The 17601-nt window shown below is 37.8% G+C and overlaps 1 protein-coding gene across 3 annotated transcripts in view; it reads right to left on the reverse strand.

Moving 5' to 3' along the window:
• The window catches only part of ARMC2 (armadillo repeat containing 2), a 172890-nt gene that overhangs the window by 65007 nt on the left and 90282 nt on the right, over positions 1-17601 (reverse strand). For all 3 annotated transcript variants that reach the window (XM_021008208.2, XM_021008212.2, XM_021008211.2), the window contains exon 11: positions 1884-2029. In XM_021008208.2, coding sequence (XP_020863867.1) covers positions 1884-2029 — 146 coding nt within the window. The remainder of the gene's footprint in view (positions 1-1883; positions 2030-17601) is intronic.

Consider the following 17601-nt stretch of genomic DNA (forward strand, 5'->3'; position numbering starts at 1 on the left):
ACCCAAGGACCTCGAGAGCCCTGTGGCCTCAAGGCCGCAGGTTCCCCACTCCTGGACTAAATGGACCATGGGTTTGAATCATGGCTCTGTGACACCATTTAAGTCATTTTTTGCATTTGTTATATATCTTATGCAGTACAGGAGGCCACATTTAATATACCTTTGTGACTTCTGTCAGGAAGCATCCTGACCATGTTGTTTATGGGCACAACACAAGCCCTCTGCCTACTGTCACATTTAAAAAGGTTTGTGAGATAATTTCTGGGTAATTTAATCATTTTATTAATAAAGCCAGCACGTTTACTAATAAATGGTCATTTGGCTGCCTCTCTTAAACCAAAGACCTTCATGGTGGTGGGCTCACAATCTATATATATGCTCTTGGAAGAATAGGTGTTCCTCAGAGTGGAAATCAGCTCTGATTGGTCAACAATCAATGAGAAAATGAATATTACAATAAGAGGGTGGTCTATATTAAATGAGGGTCTTGGGGTACATGACTTAGGTCACCCAAGTCTCAGTCAAAAGGACTTATCAATTTCCATATCACCTGTCTGACAAAAGGGAGAATCAATACTTCCCAGACCTGTCTGAGCAAACACAATGAGCAGGAATGCACCCATTAGCCCAAACTTTGAATTTCTTTTACTGTCTGATTAGATCTTGGCCTGGATAAGTCTTTGACACAGAGTTTCCACACTGATTGATTTCTGAATAAGGAAGTAGAAGAGGGGAAAAATTTTGGTCCTAATACAATAATTAGTTATTAAATACAAGAGAGAAATAATCATTTCTCACATTATTTAACACAGAATTATAAAAATTCCACCAATTGTTACTAGATTTAAGATTGTGCCAAATGGAGCCATTAATTTTGCTTACTGAATATGCTTTTTCAGGGTTCCTTATTTATTTTGTCAAGACTATTTATCTGATTTTTTCAAAAAGGTGTGCAAATATATTAAGTTCTTTCTCAAGTGTCCTTAAACACTTTGGGATTTGGGGCATTATCCTTGGAATATTTCTCAGGAAGGAGACCCAAAGAAGACTGGTGTTATCCCGAACTTCTGCTGTGTGCCCTTTCCCATAGTTTTACTTTTTTTTTTTTTTGGTTTAAACTGTTGACCCTGCAATGGCTCAAACCTGGTCATTATCCAACACAGTAAAAGAATGTACTTGTTCTACAGAAACCTGGTCGTTGGCTTGATGCAAGTTTCCTTGAAATAACATAAGGAATATTCACAGAGAGAAAAGAGAGCATTATAAATGCAACTCAGCTTCATTGAGATTTTTGAGAAGTAAACAAGGCAAAATTGGAGCCAGCTAGCACTGAGGTACAGGTTTGAAATATCACACATCTATAAAGACTTCATTTCCAAACTCACATTTTGAGAGATACTCATGACATCTGGGAAGATATACTGAGATAAATAATAGGATTTCTTTAAACCACAGTGACATTCAGAAATGTGCACGGAAATGCAGCATAAAGCCTAAGAGAAAAAAAATACAGCACTGGATCTTCAAAAGGCTTGTGCTTTAGGGTCTGGCTCTGCTCTCGACTTTAGAGAAGTCATTTAAACTTCCTGTAATTCTGTGTCTCCTCTGTAAAATGACATTAATTAGATCTCCCTCAGAGGGGAACTTTTAACATATTTATAGAATATGCTGAGATTCTCTGAAAAACACTTTATGAACTCAAACTACCATCTGCAAAATGAATACTAGTTATTAGTCGTGTGGGTGCCAGAAATGTGAATTGCTAGGAAACCACTGCATTATTGGAAGACAGTATCATAAAAATAACAAGAAAAGACATGTAAAAATCTAAAGTAACACAATATCCTAAGATTTGGTATTTTTCCCCCTTTAATACTACGTACCTTAATATCCTAGCAATGTTGGTGCAGACATCCTTATCATTTGCATACTGTTCCATCACTCCACAGAGCTCTGGAAGGGCATTGTTGTTCAACAATTTACACCTTGCCAGAGGTACATCAACCAAATTTCTCATGGTAGCAGTAATCTACAACAACAACAACAAAAAAATTGTGGGTTGTTTTTTAAGTAGGTAAATACTATACAAATTCCCTCATAAAGCATCTCACAATTCAATGAAGGTAAAATTTAGCCCTGCCATACAGTACATCACCCTCCAAGTAACATAAAATAAATAACAGAATATAAAATATACAGAATATAAAACAACAGAAAATAAATGGTGCTAGGTTTTCAATGTTAAATTATAATGCTATAGAAAATATGAGAATCAGGAATAGTGAATGAAGATGAACTGAAACATTCATAACACAAAGAAGAAAATCTCAAAGATGAAAAAAACATAATGCATTTGTATACAAAAGAAAGCAGAACTACACAAATCATTGCCTGGCATAGCTTATGAATAGTCACGATAGTTTCAACTAGATTCACCAAACAACATAAGCTTACAGAGATGAGAAGCCTCACTTTCATACTTCTAAACAGCAATGAAACAATGACTCAGGAAACTAATATGTGAGACTTGGCTTAATTCTCTGGTAAGGGTTAGCACTGAACTGCTGGGTTCACAAAAGCACTACTGCTAAATCAAACTTCATCATCACAGGACCATCACAGATTCAGAGATGGAAAGGACAATGGGCACTAGTGTGCTGCTAAATGTTTAACAACCAGCTCTTCAGAAGGAAAAATGTGCCCACCACATACTTTTAAGTTTAATCTTCATTACTGTCATTTCCTCTGGTGTTGTTTTTCTTAAGTCTATACAATCCACAAAATAATAAGTCAAGCCTCATTTACATGGCATTTGCTGATTTCTAAAGTGTAAATGCTCACACTTAAAACTGAACAATTGGCCTTCATGAGCCAGTATGAGCTGGCTCTAGTACAGCTCTGACCTCGGGGATCATCTTGTTAAATTCCTTTAACAAGGAATGGTGATGGAGAATGGAAGATGGGGAAACCCAAGCCTAGAAATATTAAGTACCTCGTCCAAGGTCAAACAGAAATTAAACGGCAGAGCCAAGATTTGAACCCTGGTCTTCTGACTTTAAATTCCATGTTCTTATTAATATGCTTAAATTTCATGCCTCCAACTTTGAGAAAACACAGAAAGGCCACCTCCTTTTTGCTTTAGTTAAGAAAAATAGTTCAGACTAAAAGTAATTTTGTAAATCATAAGCCAATTTTTTTTCAGCATTAACAGTTTGTTTAAATAGGCGAGGCTGAATTGTTTTAATTGTTTATCACATCTTTTTCTCATTTTTATTTGTTCCAGTTTTGTATCAGTTTTGATCTCTGTTCTAACAAGGAGGTGGTCTGATCCTACAGGGACAGCTGATTCAGGAATGACTCCCTTATCAGATGGTAATGTTGGAACTTTACTCTCATCTGGGTCAAAGAGAAAACAAAGTGTACATCTAGAGAGGTTTAGAAGTCTTTGGAACTTCGAGAGGTGAGAAAACTGGGGGACAGGGTGGGGAAGGCACTTTTGGTATGTAAAATAAGATTAGGAGAGTTCAGGGAGAAGATAAGGGAAGGAATTTTAGAAGGGGAAAAGATAAGGCAACTGGGATCGGGTAAAAAGAGAGGCTAAGAAGGAAAATAGTGAGTAAAAATAAGATGGTGGGAAATTCACAAACAGTAATTAGAACTTTGTCAAATCTATAAGGATATAAGTCATTCCCCAATTGATAAATGGTCAAAGGATAAGAACAGGCATTTTTACAATGAAGAAATCTAAACAATTTATAGTCATATAAAATGTTCTAAACCACTATTGATTAGAGAAATGCAGATTAAAACAATCTTGATATAATTTTATACCCACCAGAATGGCTAAAAAGATACAAAGGGAAAGTGACAAATGTTGGAATGTGGAAAAATTGGGACACTAATTCATTGTTTGTGGAATTGTAAAATGATCCAACCATTTTGTAGAAATTTGTGGAACAATCTGGAAATATACCCAAAGAGTTATTAAACTACTTATACCCTTTGACCCAAAATACCATTACTTGGTCTATTTCCAAAGATGACTGGGGAAAAGGAAAAGAAACTATATATTCTAAAATGTTTATAGCATCTCTCTTTGTAGTGGCAAAGAACGGGAAATTGTTGGGATGCCCATCAATTGAGGAATAGCTGAACAAGTTGTGCTATGTGATTGTGATGAAATATGATGAGTTCAATGATTTTAGAAAAACATGGAAAGACTTGCAGGAAATAACGAAAAGCAAAATGAGCAGAACCAAGAGAACATTGTATATAGTAACAGCAATATTGTTTTAAGAATGATGTTGAGTGGATAAGTCATTTTGTCTGTTACAAATACCTAAATTAACTATAAAGGATATATGAAGAAAGACACTATCTACATCCAGAGAAGAACTGATAAATAGGTGTGTAGAATAATTTTGCATATATATATATATGCACCTTTTTGTGTGTAATGGTAATCATTTCTAGGACAGGGAAGGTGAAAAAAAGGGAAAAAAATAAATTTATGTGATAATTTTATTGTATACTTGAAAAGAATATCAAGTTGTGCACAGTAGAATTAGTTTCCTGTGCAATCATTTTTCTATTGTACTATGTTATGAAAATGTTTATTTTATTCCATAAATTAAAGATAAAATAAAAGAAATAACATTACGTAACACTTTGGATCACAAAGAGTCTGTGCTCTCATTTTTCCCATCCCAACCAGAAAGGAGTGGAGTAAAAATGTGTACAGACCACACCTTCTGGGCTGGCATTTGGGTGGGGCTTTCTCGGCTAGTCCCTACCCCTTTTACACCCTGATATTCTCAAACCAGAGAGAAAAACAGAAATGGAAATAATCCACTGATAACCTCCTGAAAGAGATTCCAAAATGAAAACTCCCAGAAATATTACAGCCGAATTCCAGAGCTCCCAGATCAAAGAGAAAATATTGCAAGCAACTATAAAGAAACAGTTCAAGTATTGTGGAGTCACAGTAAGGATAACACAAAATTTAGTAGCTTCTACATTAAAGGATTGGAGGGCTTAGAATATGATATTCCTGAGAGCAAAAGGGCTAAGATTACAACCAAGTATTACCCACCCAGAAAAACTGAGTATAATCCTTCAGGGGGAAAACAAACATTCAATGAAATAGAGGATTTTCAAGCATTCTTGATGAAAAGACCAGAGCTGAATAGAAATCTTGACTTTCAAATATAAGGCTCAAGAGAAGCATAAAAATATAAACAGGAAAGGGAAATCATAAGGGACTTAATAAGGTTAAACTGTTTACATTCCTACTTGGGAAGATGATACTTGTAACTCATAAGAACTTTCCTATTATTAGGACAGTTAGAAGGAGTATATATAGACAGAGAGCACAGTTGTGAGTTAAATATGAAGGGATGATATCTAAAAAAATAAAATTAAGGGGTGAGAGAGGAATGTACTGGGAGAAAGGGAAAGGGAGAGTTAGAATGGGGTAAATTATCTCACATAAAAGAAAGAAGGAAAAGTTTTTACAGTGGAGGGGAAGAAGGGGGAATGTGAGGGGAAGTGAGTGAACCTTACTTTCATGATAACTGCTTCAAAAAGGGAATAACCATACACACTCAGTTGGGCTTAGAAATCTATCTTACCCTACAGGAAAGTAGGAGGAGAACAGGATGGGCAAAGGGGAGGGAGTGATAGAAGGGAGGGCAGATTGGGGGAGGGAGTAGTCAGAAGCAAACACTTTTGAGGAGGCACAGGGTAGAAGGAGAGAGAAAATAGAATAAATGGTGTGTGTGGGGGAATAGGCTGGAGGGAAACATAGTTAGCAATAGTAATTGTGAAATAAATTTTGAAACAAATTTCTCCAGTAAAGGTCTCATTTCTCAAACACATAGAGAACTGAATCAAATTTATAGAAATAAGAGCCATTCCCCAACTGATAAATGATCAAAAGATGTGAAAAGCTTTCAAATGAAGTAATCAAAGCTATCTATAGCCATATGAAAAAAATGCTCTAACTCATTACTGATCAGAGAAATGCAAATTAAAATAATTCTGAGGTACTACCTCAAATATATTAAACTGGCTAATAAGACAGAAAAGGAAAATGACAAACGCTGGAGGGGATGTGTGAAAAATGAGACATTAATGCACTCTTGGTAGAGTTGTGAAAATGAGACATTAATGCACTCTTGGTAGAGTTGTGAAGAACTGATTCAACCGTTCTGTGGAGCAATTTGGAACTACACCCAAAGTGCTACAAAACCATGCATACCTTTTGACCTAGCAATACCACTACTAGGTCTGTATCCCAAAAGAGATAAAAAACAAAAAGGAAAAGGACCCATATGTACAAAAATATTTATAGCAGCTCTTTTCTAGTGGCAAAGAAAATGGAAATTTAGGGGATGCCCATTAACTGGCAAATGGCTGAACAAACTGTGATATGTAATTATGATGGAATACTCACTATTGTGCTATAAGAAATGATGAAGATGCTATCAGAAAAACCTGCAAAGACTTACACAAGCTAATGCAAAGTGAAATTTACCATGTACAAAGTAACAACAATATCATTGTTGTGATCAGCTGTGAATGACTTAGCTATTCTCAGCAACACAATGATCCAAGACAACTTTGAAGCACTTATGATGAAAAATGCTATCTATCCCCCAGAAAGAACTGATGATGTCTGAATACAGATTGAAGAACACTTTTTTTAAGCCTACTTTTATTTTTCTTGAGGTTTTTTTTTGGGGGGGGTCTATCTTTTCTTTCACAGCATGACTAATATGGAAATGTTTTGCATGACTACATATGTATAACCTATATCAAATTGTTTGTCTTCTCAATGGTGGGGTGGGATGGAGAAGGAGGAAGGGAGAGAATTTGGAACTCAAAAGTTTTAAAAATGAATGTTAAAAATTGTTTTCACATGTAACTGGGGGAAAATAAAATACTAAATAAATGTTTTTTAAAAAGAAAGTTATAGGAACATTCATAACACTAAACCATAACTCAATAGAGGCTTTTAACCTCCCACACTAGAACTGAAGGATCCTGGATTAGAAAGTCTGTAAAATACAAAATCTCTCAGGGTCATCTCCTCCAGCCCAAGTCCCCTCCCCAACCTCACCATGTGCACATTCTTATCTCAACAGACCAATGCTCACAGACAATAGGAACAAGCTAATTTATAAAAAAAGACTCAGTCTTGCAAACTACTTTCAGCCATGAGACAGAGAATAATAGGGCAATAGTGGGTCTTTTTTTCAGATCAACCTAAATAGGATGGAGGGAAGAGAAAGAATCCACCTTTCAACTCGGGGAGATGGGGACAGTGACTTTGTCTTTACAAACAAGGGAGGAAGAAGTAGACAGCAGATAAATTCACCAGGTCCCAGCAGGGCCACAAGGCAAGCACATTCAGGCAAATGGCAAGTTTTAATAGAGGCAGATTGCTTCATAAGCAGATGAGTGAGGAAGACAAGATTCTAACTGTTCACAATGATAACTGATGCTATAGTTCATATGTAGTAGCAGAACCTTTCGCCTGCAATTAGCTCCTACCATAGTTGCAAATCCATATACTCTTTGGCACAACTTCCTAGATTTTGATCCCTCCTCTCATGATCTTTCTATTTCTCCCTCCAAGGAGAAAAACTATGTTTCCTAGTGATCCTTGCTACTAATACGTGGCTATATCAGTACTGAGTTATTTCCTATCTGTTAAAATAAAATCTATTTAATCATTTGTTAATATTTTTGGTGTTTAGCATGTCTACTGTTTCCAGATTCTTTATTCAAGAAAGTATTCAGAATGTATAGGCAAGGGATCATCTGTTTTCTATAAGCCTTTGACTCTAATGTGTCTTGCTCCTAAGTCTATATTTTCCAGCACCTTTTTTTATCATCCTCCCCTAATTAATCTTTGCATTTTAGTCATCATGAATCAAATAATACATTAATTAATTTAAAGGATCTTATTACATTGTTCATTAAATTTCCTTATGTATTTATCCGTATAACAGATGTTGGTGCAGAAGGTACAAATATTTTATGATGGCCTTTTTGCAAAGACATCACACATACTACAATATAAGATGACTAAACAGTACACACTTTGGATGTACCAACTCCTTTATCTGCCTCTCCAAGAAGTAGCTATGAACCATCCTTTCATTTAGCTGCAAAAGCCTTTTGCCTTTTGGTTTCATTTATAGCAAGAATGTCAAGGTCCAGTAGCATGCCCACTCATAATTTGACAAGAATCTCACATTCATAGTACCAAGAGTTAAGTCGATGTTCATAGGCACTTTCAAAAACTGTGTCTTTTGTTCCCTTTTCTGCAGTTTCTACCATCACTATTACAGAAATGGAAAATAGTCCCACAGGACCAAGGGCTATTTTGTATTTTTTGTTTGTTTGTTTGAAAGACTGTCACGGGCGAAGACTTCTTTGCTAAATGATGAGCCTATTGGTTGTAATAAGTATCTCAATACTTAGGTAGGTTGGTCTTAAGTGTGGTCTGTGGATCCCTGGGAGTTCTGAAAACCAGTTTAGGGGTCTTTGAGATAAAAATTATTTTCATAATAATACTATAATGTTATTTACCTATTAAAATAATTCTCCCTTTTACAACTAAATATCTGTGTGAGGCTAGATTTTCTTCATATACTTCAACCACAACAACATATTGCAACATATCAAATGCAGAATCAGATATGAAGATCCAGCTATCTCATATTAAGCCAGACGTTAAAACAACTTGCAAAAATCCATAAGACCAATGCTATTCTTTTCATGAAATTTTGTTTCAGAAAAGTTATTTTTCATAAAAAAAATAATGTTAACAGACAATGGGTTGTTTTTAAAAATGAATCAACATAAGTTAATAAAATAGATTTATTAGTTTTAGTTTCTAATTAGCAAATTTCTAATAATTTGTAATATAGTAAATATTGATAACTATGACAGACAGAAACAAAAATGTCTTTGAGATACTCAATTTTTCATAGTATTAAAGGAGGCCTGAGACCAGAAAGTTTGAGAACCTTTGGCCTTGTGCCAGGACTGTACTCAAAGCCCTTTTGGCACGGCAGAAGCTTCTAGAGCTTGAATTCTTCTGACAATGGCTTTTGGAGACATCTAGGTCATCTCTGTATCATAAGACATTACAGTAGGAATTTGTGGAAATTGATGGACAAATAATCATTGGCATATATTTTCACTATTTCCTAAAGAAGTTTAACCAACATAAATTAGCTGCCATAACGAGGAGACTAAAATGACCTAGAAATCAGTGATCCAAAGCCAAAGGCTAGCTAAGATGGTGGAAGACAAGAAGTATTATTTATAAAACAAAGAGAAGAGATGAAAGAAAAAATATGTAAGAAGATAGTTGACAGAACTAACCAATCAACATCATTTTGAAGGAATGAAAAGAGGTGGCACCGTAGATAAAGTGCCAGGCCTGGAGTCAGGAAGACTCATCTTCCTGAGTTCAACTCTGGCCTCACTTAACTAGCTCTGCGACCCTGGGTGAGTCACTTAACCTGGTATGAGTTGCCTCCTCTAGAAAATGAGCTGGAGAAGGAAATGGCAAACTACTTCAGTATCTTTGCCAAGAAAACCCCAAATGGGGTCACAAAAGAGTCAGACATGACTGAAACTACTGAACAACAAAAGGATAAGACCAGAAAGATAACGAATGGAACCCTTTTCCCCCTTCAAAGACAGTGGAGCCACTACATTTAAGACTCTAAAACCATAGTCTCATGTGTGCTGCATCAGCAAGAGAAAATGACACTAAAGGAGGAAAAAAAATGGCAAGAAAGGTAGGTAGACTAGAACAAATACACACAGAGAAGGTCCATGTTGAAGGCAATTCAATTTGGAGGGCACTGAGGGATCAATTCTCAAGTTACCTGCAAGAACAAAGGATTCTGAAGGCAAGGGGAAAAAACAAATCCTATCGTCAAAAAAAGGGCAATCGAGAACATTAATAATTGCAGAACCATATGTGAACTCTTTCACCCTTACAAAATCTTCTAAAGAATAATCTGCACCAAAGGCTTCCATGAATAACACTGTACAGCAGACCACATCTCGACATTTATATACCTGTCCTTCTATTTACACAACCGACTGAATGATATAGAGAATGTAAGATCCCACCATGCTTATTGTTTACTGACTATGAAAAAGTCATGACATTTTATTTGGATTTGGCAGAACAAAAGGGCATTTTAAAGTCTCTCCTCCTACAAGATGTCTCCCATACATGTCAAAATCATACATGATTCCCTTGAAAGATAATAGAGATAGTCCTACTCAATATTAGCTCTCAGTATTAAGTGATAACATAAAATAGGGAGATCATGTGCTCACCGAAGGGCTCTGCCACTGTCATAGCTGATGTCCGGGGCAACATACAAATTAAAGAGGTATTCCCTACAGAAGAAGAGGTCTTCCAGATATTCCTATTTCCAGATGACACTGGCCTGGAACCCTGTAAGCCCTCTAAATGAGATCAATAATCATTCACAAGAGTTTCATCAAAGTATGAACACAGGAAAAACCAAGAAGAGGAAGAATGCCCATTATGTAGACTACACAGGTGGATGAACAACCCACACAGCTAACCCATTAGTACATTCATCTTGAAGATAAACTGCAAATGGACACTGAGCTAGGCCTGGAGTCCACCAGGAGAAAGAGATCAGGCTGAACTCCTTTTGGGATGATGCATTGTACTTTTAATGAACTGAACTCTCCCTGAAACAAAGGTTCATCTTTGAACTGAAATTGAGGATGACCGGAATGGTAGAGGAGTGGAGCATGGGTGTCTGAGCAGGCTGTGACACGTTACCATTGAGGAATTATGCTAAGAGAAGCCATATAAAGGATGTAATAAGGGAGATATATGAATGAGGGGATAAATGGCCTGGTGACATAGCAAAAGACAGTCAGCATTCACCACTTGTATCTAGACAATGTCAAGAGAAAGAGAGGGGGGAACCCTTATGGTAGGTTTACACGGAGAAGAGGCATACAGATGGACAAGCACAGATGGGTTACAACCTGCATCACTGGAGTGTATACCCTTATATCGATGAGATCACAAATTCATCAGAATGCAAAAGCAGAAACCACAAACCCTACTAACACATTTCTAATCTGATAATCTCGACATGCAGTATGATGGGCTTTGTGCTTAATGATATCAGCTATTTAGCAAACAAAGTAAGAACACACAGACATATCACATAAACCAAACAGACATCAGACATGTTGTTTTTGATAGGTTTTCACTCTTTCGATTGCTTTTTTTTAAAAAATAGTTTCAAATATATCTGACTTGCTTTAAGTTCTAATAATACTAGGCTGGCATACAGACCTGGAAGGGGGTTGGGGTACCCTACACTTACAGTAATGCCATACAGGCAGGAAAATAAAAAAGCAGCTCTTAGCAAAGACTAACATGCCATCCAATGTATTCCAGGCTATTGCTTTTTCTAAAATGGAAAATTTGCATCATCTGACACTCGTTTAGCTTGTACCCTTTTCTCCAGAGATATAGGACAGGCAGGCAAGTGCTACTGGATTATATCAGCACCAGTAAGTGACTCATGCACTTCCTGAGTTGCAAGAGAACACATCTACCCATATGAATCCAATTCTCCCACTAAAAACTGAAACCTGGACTCTGTCTGGAGAGAATATTTAACTTCTAGATCTCACCTGAAGTAAGATCACACGTAGGCACTCTCAAAAAAATAGAATCTCAAATTCCATTATGAATTTTGGTGCAAAAACTTTGTCTCTCTATATTCTTTAAATATTGTGGATGGAGTAGGCTATACTATTCTACCTTCTACCATAGTGATTCCCTAATCCTGAACATTCCAGTAATAATATGGATGACCACAATACCTTTTTCCAGGCAATAAGATTGCCCGGGGAGGGGGGGGTCCCTCTTTCCCTTTGATACCCTTCTTTCTTGGACATACCTTGAATATTGAACCTTCAGTGCCTTCAAAACTATATTGCCTCAAGCACAGAATGCATAGTTCAATTTTTTAAAGTTGTTTTTAAGTGTAATATCAGCCAACACAAATAGTGAAACAATACAATGAAAATCAAAAAGAGTATTGCACAGGACCGTAAACTTTTGCCAACACAGTTTCTCCCCACATTATATACATTTTAGGGGGGGGGTCTTTTTTTTTTTAAATTCAAATTTAACTGGGTAGTTCTAACATTGACTTTATTTCAATTTTTATCAGCCATAATCCTCCCCAGGGCCCACTCCAGCATAACTTACATATCTTCTGGAGCATTACACTATGCCTTCTGGAGCTGTCACTTCATTAATAAATTCCCCTATATCCTTGAACTTTTCTACCAATGTCCTTTCCACATCCTTACTTTCACACACAGTCATCTTTCCCCAGAGGATACTATATCCCTTCCAACCCTCTATACAGAAGTATACTCCTGTCACTTCTCTAGACTCACAGGGTCAGGGGATGATGAGACAGATGATACCACTACCACTATGACCTTTCCCCTTTTGAGGTCTGGGCAATCCATAGACTACCACCCTCTTTTCCATCTTTGGGCAGCTAAATGGCCAAGTGGAGAGAGTGCTAAACTCAGAGTCAGGAAGACTTGAGTTCACATTCAGCCTCAGACCCTTACTAGCTGTGTAGACTAATGACTCTGGGCATGTCATTTAACCTCAGTTTTTTCATCTGTAAAATGGGGATCATAACCTTCCAGGATTGTTGTGAGGATCAAAAGAGATGATAACTGTAATGTGCTTAGCAAGATGCCTGGCATATATTAAGTGTTATAAAAACGTTAGCTATTACTACTTACAGACCTCTACATCATTTCCCCAACTTCCTCAACAACTTCACTACGGTCTCACTGTCTTCCCTTTTACCATTATCCTGGGGGACTCCTCTCCCCTCTCAATTCCTCATCTCAACTCCAATTGCTTCCTAAGCCCATTTCAGCTACACATCAGTAAGACCACATATTAAGCTTTACAACCTCAGATTATGCCCCCTCCAGAGTCCAGGATTTTGAAATCCTATTTAGACCACAATCTCCCACAAATCCTTCCTCTCTGCCATTGTTTCACCCACACAAACCTGCTCTGGACTAGTCTCATAACCTCCAATTGCTTAACCTATCTGTTTTCTCTCAGTTTGGTTTCCTACCTCCTCCATTATGGCTTCGCTAGTCTTTCCATCATGAACCCAATATTAGCCATTATAATGTTTAACTTCAGTAGCATCTATTCCAAACCTGCAACCGAAATCTCTACTCTTTTTTGGATCATGTTTAAGTATAGATTACATTTGTCAAGGTAGTAACAAAATCATCCTGTTTTTGTGCTTTCTGTGTGTTTTTTATTTTTATTTATTTTTATATGAATTTATTTATTTTTAATTTTCAACATTTACTTCCACAAGACTTTGAGTTCCAAATTTTCAACCCATCTTGCCCTTCCCCCCCAAGATCGCATGCATTCTGAATACCCCTTCCCCTATTCTGCCCTCTCTTCTATCTCTTCCCCCCCCTTCTCTTATCCCCTTGCCCTTCTATTTTCCTGTAGGGCAGGACAGACTTCTGTACCCCATTTCCTGTATTTCTTATTTCCCAGTTGCATGTGAAAACTTTTTTTTAAAACACATGTTTTTAAAACTTTGGTTCCAATTTTCTCCCTTCCTCCCTCCCCACCCACCCTCATTGAAAAGGCAAGCAACTCAATATAGGTTATACATGTGCAGTTATGCAAAACACTTCCATAGTAGACATGTTGTGAAAAACTAACTCTATTTCCCTTAATCCTATCCTGCCCCCCCATTTATTCTATTCTTTCTTTTGACCCTGTCCCTCCTCAGAAGTATTTGCTTCTGATTACCCCCTTTCCCAATCTGCCCTCCTCTCTATCATCCCCCTGCTCTCTTGTCCCCTTCTCCCCCTATTTTCCTGTAGGGTAAGACAGATTTCCATACCCAATTGAATGTGTATGTTATTCCCTCCTTAAGCCAAATCCTATGAGAATAAGATTCACTCATTCCTCTCACCTTCCCGTTTCCCCTCCACTGTAAGAGACTTTTCTTTTCTGTTTTTGTGAGATAATTTACCCCATTCTACCTCTCCCTTTCTTCTTCTCCTAGTATAATCCTCTCTCATCCCTTAATTTTATTCTCCAGATATGACCCCTTAATCTTCAACTCACCCTGTGCCCTCTATCTACTATCTATCTATATACATATATATAATTTCTTCCCCTCCAACTACCCTAATACTGACAAAGGTCTCATGAGTTATAAATATCTTTCCATGCAGGAATGTAAACAGTTCAATCTTAATAAGTCTCTTATGATTTCTCTTTCCTGTTTACCTCTTCATGTTCCACTTGAGTCTGTATTTGAAAGTCAAATTTTCTATTCAGCTCTGGTCTTTTCAAGAATGCTTGAAAGTCCTCTATTTCACTGAATGACCATTTTTTCCCCTGAAGGATTATACTCAGTTTTGCTGGGTAGGTGATTCTTGGTTGTAATCCTATCTCCTTTGCCCTCCGAATATTATATTCCATGCCCTGTGGTCCTTTAATGTAGAAGCTGCTAAATCTTGTGTTATCCTGATTGTGTTTCCACAGTACTTGAATTGTTTCTTCTGGCAGCTTGTAATATTTTCTCCTTGACCTGGGAACTCTGGAATTTGGCTACAATATTCCTAGGAGTTTTCCTTTGGGGATCTCTTTCAGGAGGAGATCGTGGATTCTTTCAATTTCTATTTTGCCCTCTGGTTCTAATATATCAGGGCAGTTTTCCTTGATAATTTCTTGAAAGATGATGTCTAGGCTCTTTTTTTGATCATGGCTTTCAGATAGTCCAATAATTTTTAAATTCTCTCTCCTGGATCTATTTTCCAGGTCAGTTGTTTTTCCAATGAGATATTTCACATTGTTTCTAATTTTTCATTCTTTTGGATTTGTTTTACAGTGTCTTGATTTCTCATAAAGTCACTAGCTTCCAATTGCTCTATTCTAATTTTTAAGGAAGTATTTTCTTCAGTAATCTTTTGGACTTCCTTTTCCATTTGGCCAATTTTTCTTTTTAGGGCATTCTTCTCCTCATTGGCTTTTTGGACCTCTTTTGCCATTTGGGTTAGGCTATTTTTTAAGGTGTTATTTTCTTCAGTATTTTTTTGGGTCTCCTTTAGCAAGCTATTGACTTGTTTTTCATGATTTTCTTGCATCACTCTCATTTCTCTTCCCAGTTTTTCCTCTACTTCTTACTTGCTTCTCAAAATCCCTTTTGAGCTCTTCCAAGGCCTGGGACTGATTCATATTTTTCTTGGAGGCTTTGGATGTAGGAGCTTTGACTTTGTTGTCTTCTTCTGGTTGTATATTTTGATCTTCTTTGTCACCAAAGTAAGATAATATAGTCTGACTCTTTTTGCGCTGCTTGCTCATGATCCCAGCCAATTACTTGAGTTTTAAACTCTTTGTTAAGGTAAGAGTCTGCTTCCAATGTGGAGAATGTACTGTCCCAAGCTTTGGGGGTTTGTCAGCTGTTTTCAGAGATACCTGTAGGGACCTGTAAATTTTCAGTTCTTTCAAGGTGGTAGGATAAGGGGCGAGGTGTTTACTCCTTTCCTGGCCTGTGCTCTACCACAAGCACTCCTTTCTGTCCTGGAACTGTGAGGAAGGGTTTTCTCCACAGCCACTACAATCCACAGCCAGCTCCTCCTCACCCAGGACCACTGCCCAGAACTGTGACCCAGATCCATGCAGGGGCAAAGCAAAAGATTCCTGCCTCAGCACTGGCAAAGAGATCCCTGCAATCCCCCTCTGATAAGCCACTTGATTCCCCTTCAGTATGCTCCGGAGCTGGCTCTGACCTAGCTCCTCTCTTACCACAGAAACAGACTTTTCCCACTGACCTTCTAAGCTGTCTTTGGTGTTTGTGGGTTGAAAGGGCTGGAAGCTGCCACAGCTGCCCGAGATTCAGTCTTCTGAGGCCTGCTCCAGGTTTGCTGTGGCCTGCGTGCCCACGCCACACTGTGCTCTTCTGCCCACCCAGCACTATATGGTCAACCATCCAGGTTGTCTTGGGCCGGAAATATGCTTTACTCTGTCTTTTTGTGGGTTCTGCTGCTTTAGAATTCGTTTAGAGCCATTTTTTATAGGTATTTGGAGGAGTTTGGGGGAGACCTCAAGCAAGTCACTGCTTTCACTCCAGCATCTTGGCTCTGCCTCTCCTCTGTGTGTTTTTAAGTGCTTTATCTACCCCCTTCTCTACCTTTGTAACAGATGACCCAGCCCCCTGCTTCACTGAGACCGATGCTATCCAATTAGAACTCTTTCAGCACCCTCTTTCATTCCTCATGACTTCTCAGGATCATTACGTACTTTCTCCTCCTTTCTTCTCCTCACACAAGAACTATCTATCTGTCCTCTTCATGAAAGCTAAGCTAAACCCTCTATGCCAAATCTCTAATCCTATTCCTTGCCCCTTGAGCTCTCACCAGTCTCTACCTAAAAATCCTAATCTGTAAGTAACTCCCAGCATCTGATTTCTCAGTTTCTGCTCTAGGGCTGTGTGTGGAATGCTGCTTTAAAAACAAAGGGAGGGAGAAAACCATAAGATAGAGTTAGCCCTACTACATATTTATTTTATATCACTTCAGTTAGGTTCACATTGTTGCTCAATAATCCCACTTCATCCTTACTGACTCCTTTATTCCCCACCAGGTTCAAATTGCTTCTTTGCTTTTCTCTAATCTAATATCCATTTTTCTGTCCCACACTTCAAGGTAACCCAGCCTCTTAATTCAGTGACAGAGGCCATCTAATCAGAGCTCCCTTAACCACCTTCATTCTCCAAATTTTCTCAGTTCCAATCAGCTACTTTCTCTTCCTTCTATCTTAATGTCTCTATTAAGTCTAATGGATAGAGCGCTGGGCCTGGAGTCAGGAAGACCTGAGTTCAAATCCAACCCTCAGACACTTACTCACCACGTAACCCTGGGCAACTCACAATCTCTGTTTGCCTTAGCCCACTGGAAGACGAAATGGCAAACTACTGCAGTAACTTTGCCAAGAAAACCCCATATGGTATCACAACTGAATGACTGAACGAGACTAATTAATCCTTCTGCCTAATTAATGCCCTCTGTATTTTTCCCCACTGACTCCTCTAGGTACTTTCTCAAGCAGTAGTTCTGTTTTCTCACATCAAGCAGTATCTTTCCTTTGCTCATAATTATATTTGGATTTGGTCAATCCTAAAAAGAACGAAAAAAAAGCCTTCCCTTAATACTTTCTGGCACATTCAGTCATTATTCCATTTGTCTCCTTTATTTCATTGTTAAACTTGAAAAAGCTGTCTATGTCCAGCACCTCTGCTTTCTCACTGTCTCCTCTCTCCACAGCTCTTTGCGAACAGGCATCCACATCTCCAGTATTCTATTGAAATGGTTCTCTATCAGTGTCTTAATTATCAATTTTAAGGGTCTTTTATCAGTCCTCAATCTCCTAGCCTTCTCTGCAAATTCTGAAACCGATGTTCCTCCCTATTGCTTTATATT

This window comes from Phascolarctos cinereus, unplaced genomic scaffold (genome assembly GCF_003287225.1).
Source record: "Phascolarctos cinereus isolate Bilbo 61053 unplaced genomic scaffold, phaCin_HiC Scaffold_5;HRSCAF=322, whole genome shotgun sequence".
Lineage (NCBI taxonomy): Eukaryota > Metazoa > Chordata > Mammalia > Diprotodontia > Phascolarctidae > Phascolarctos > Phascolarctos cinereus.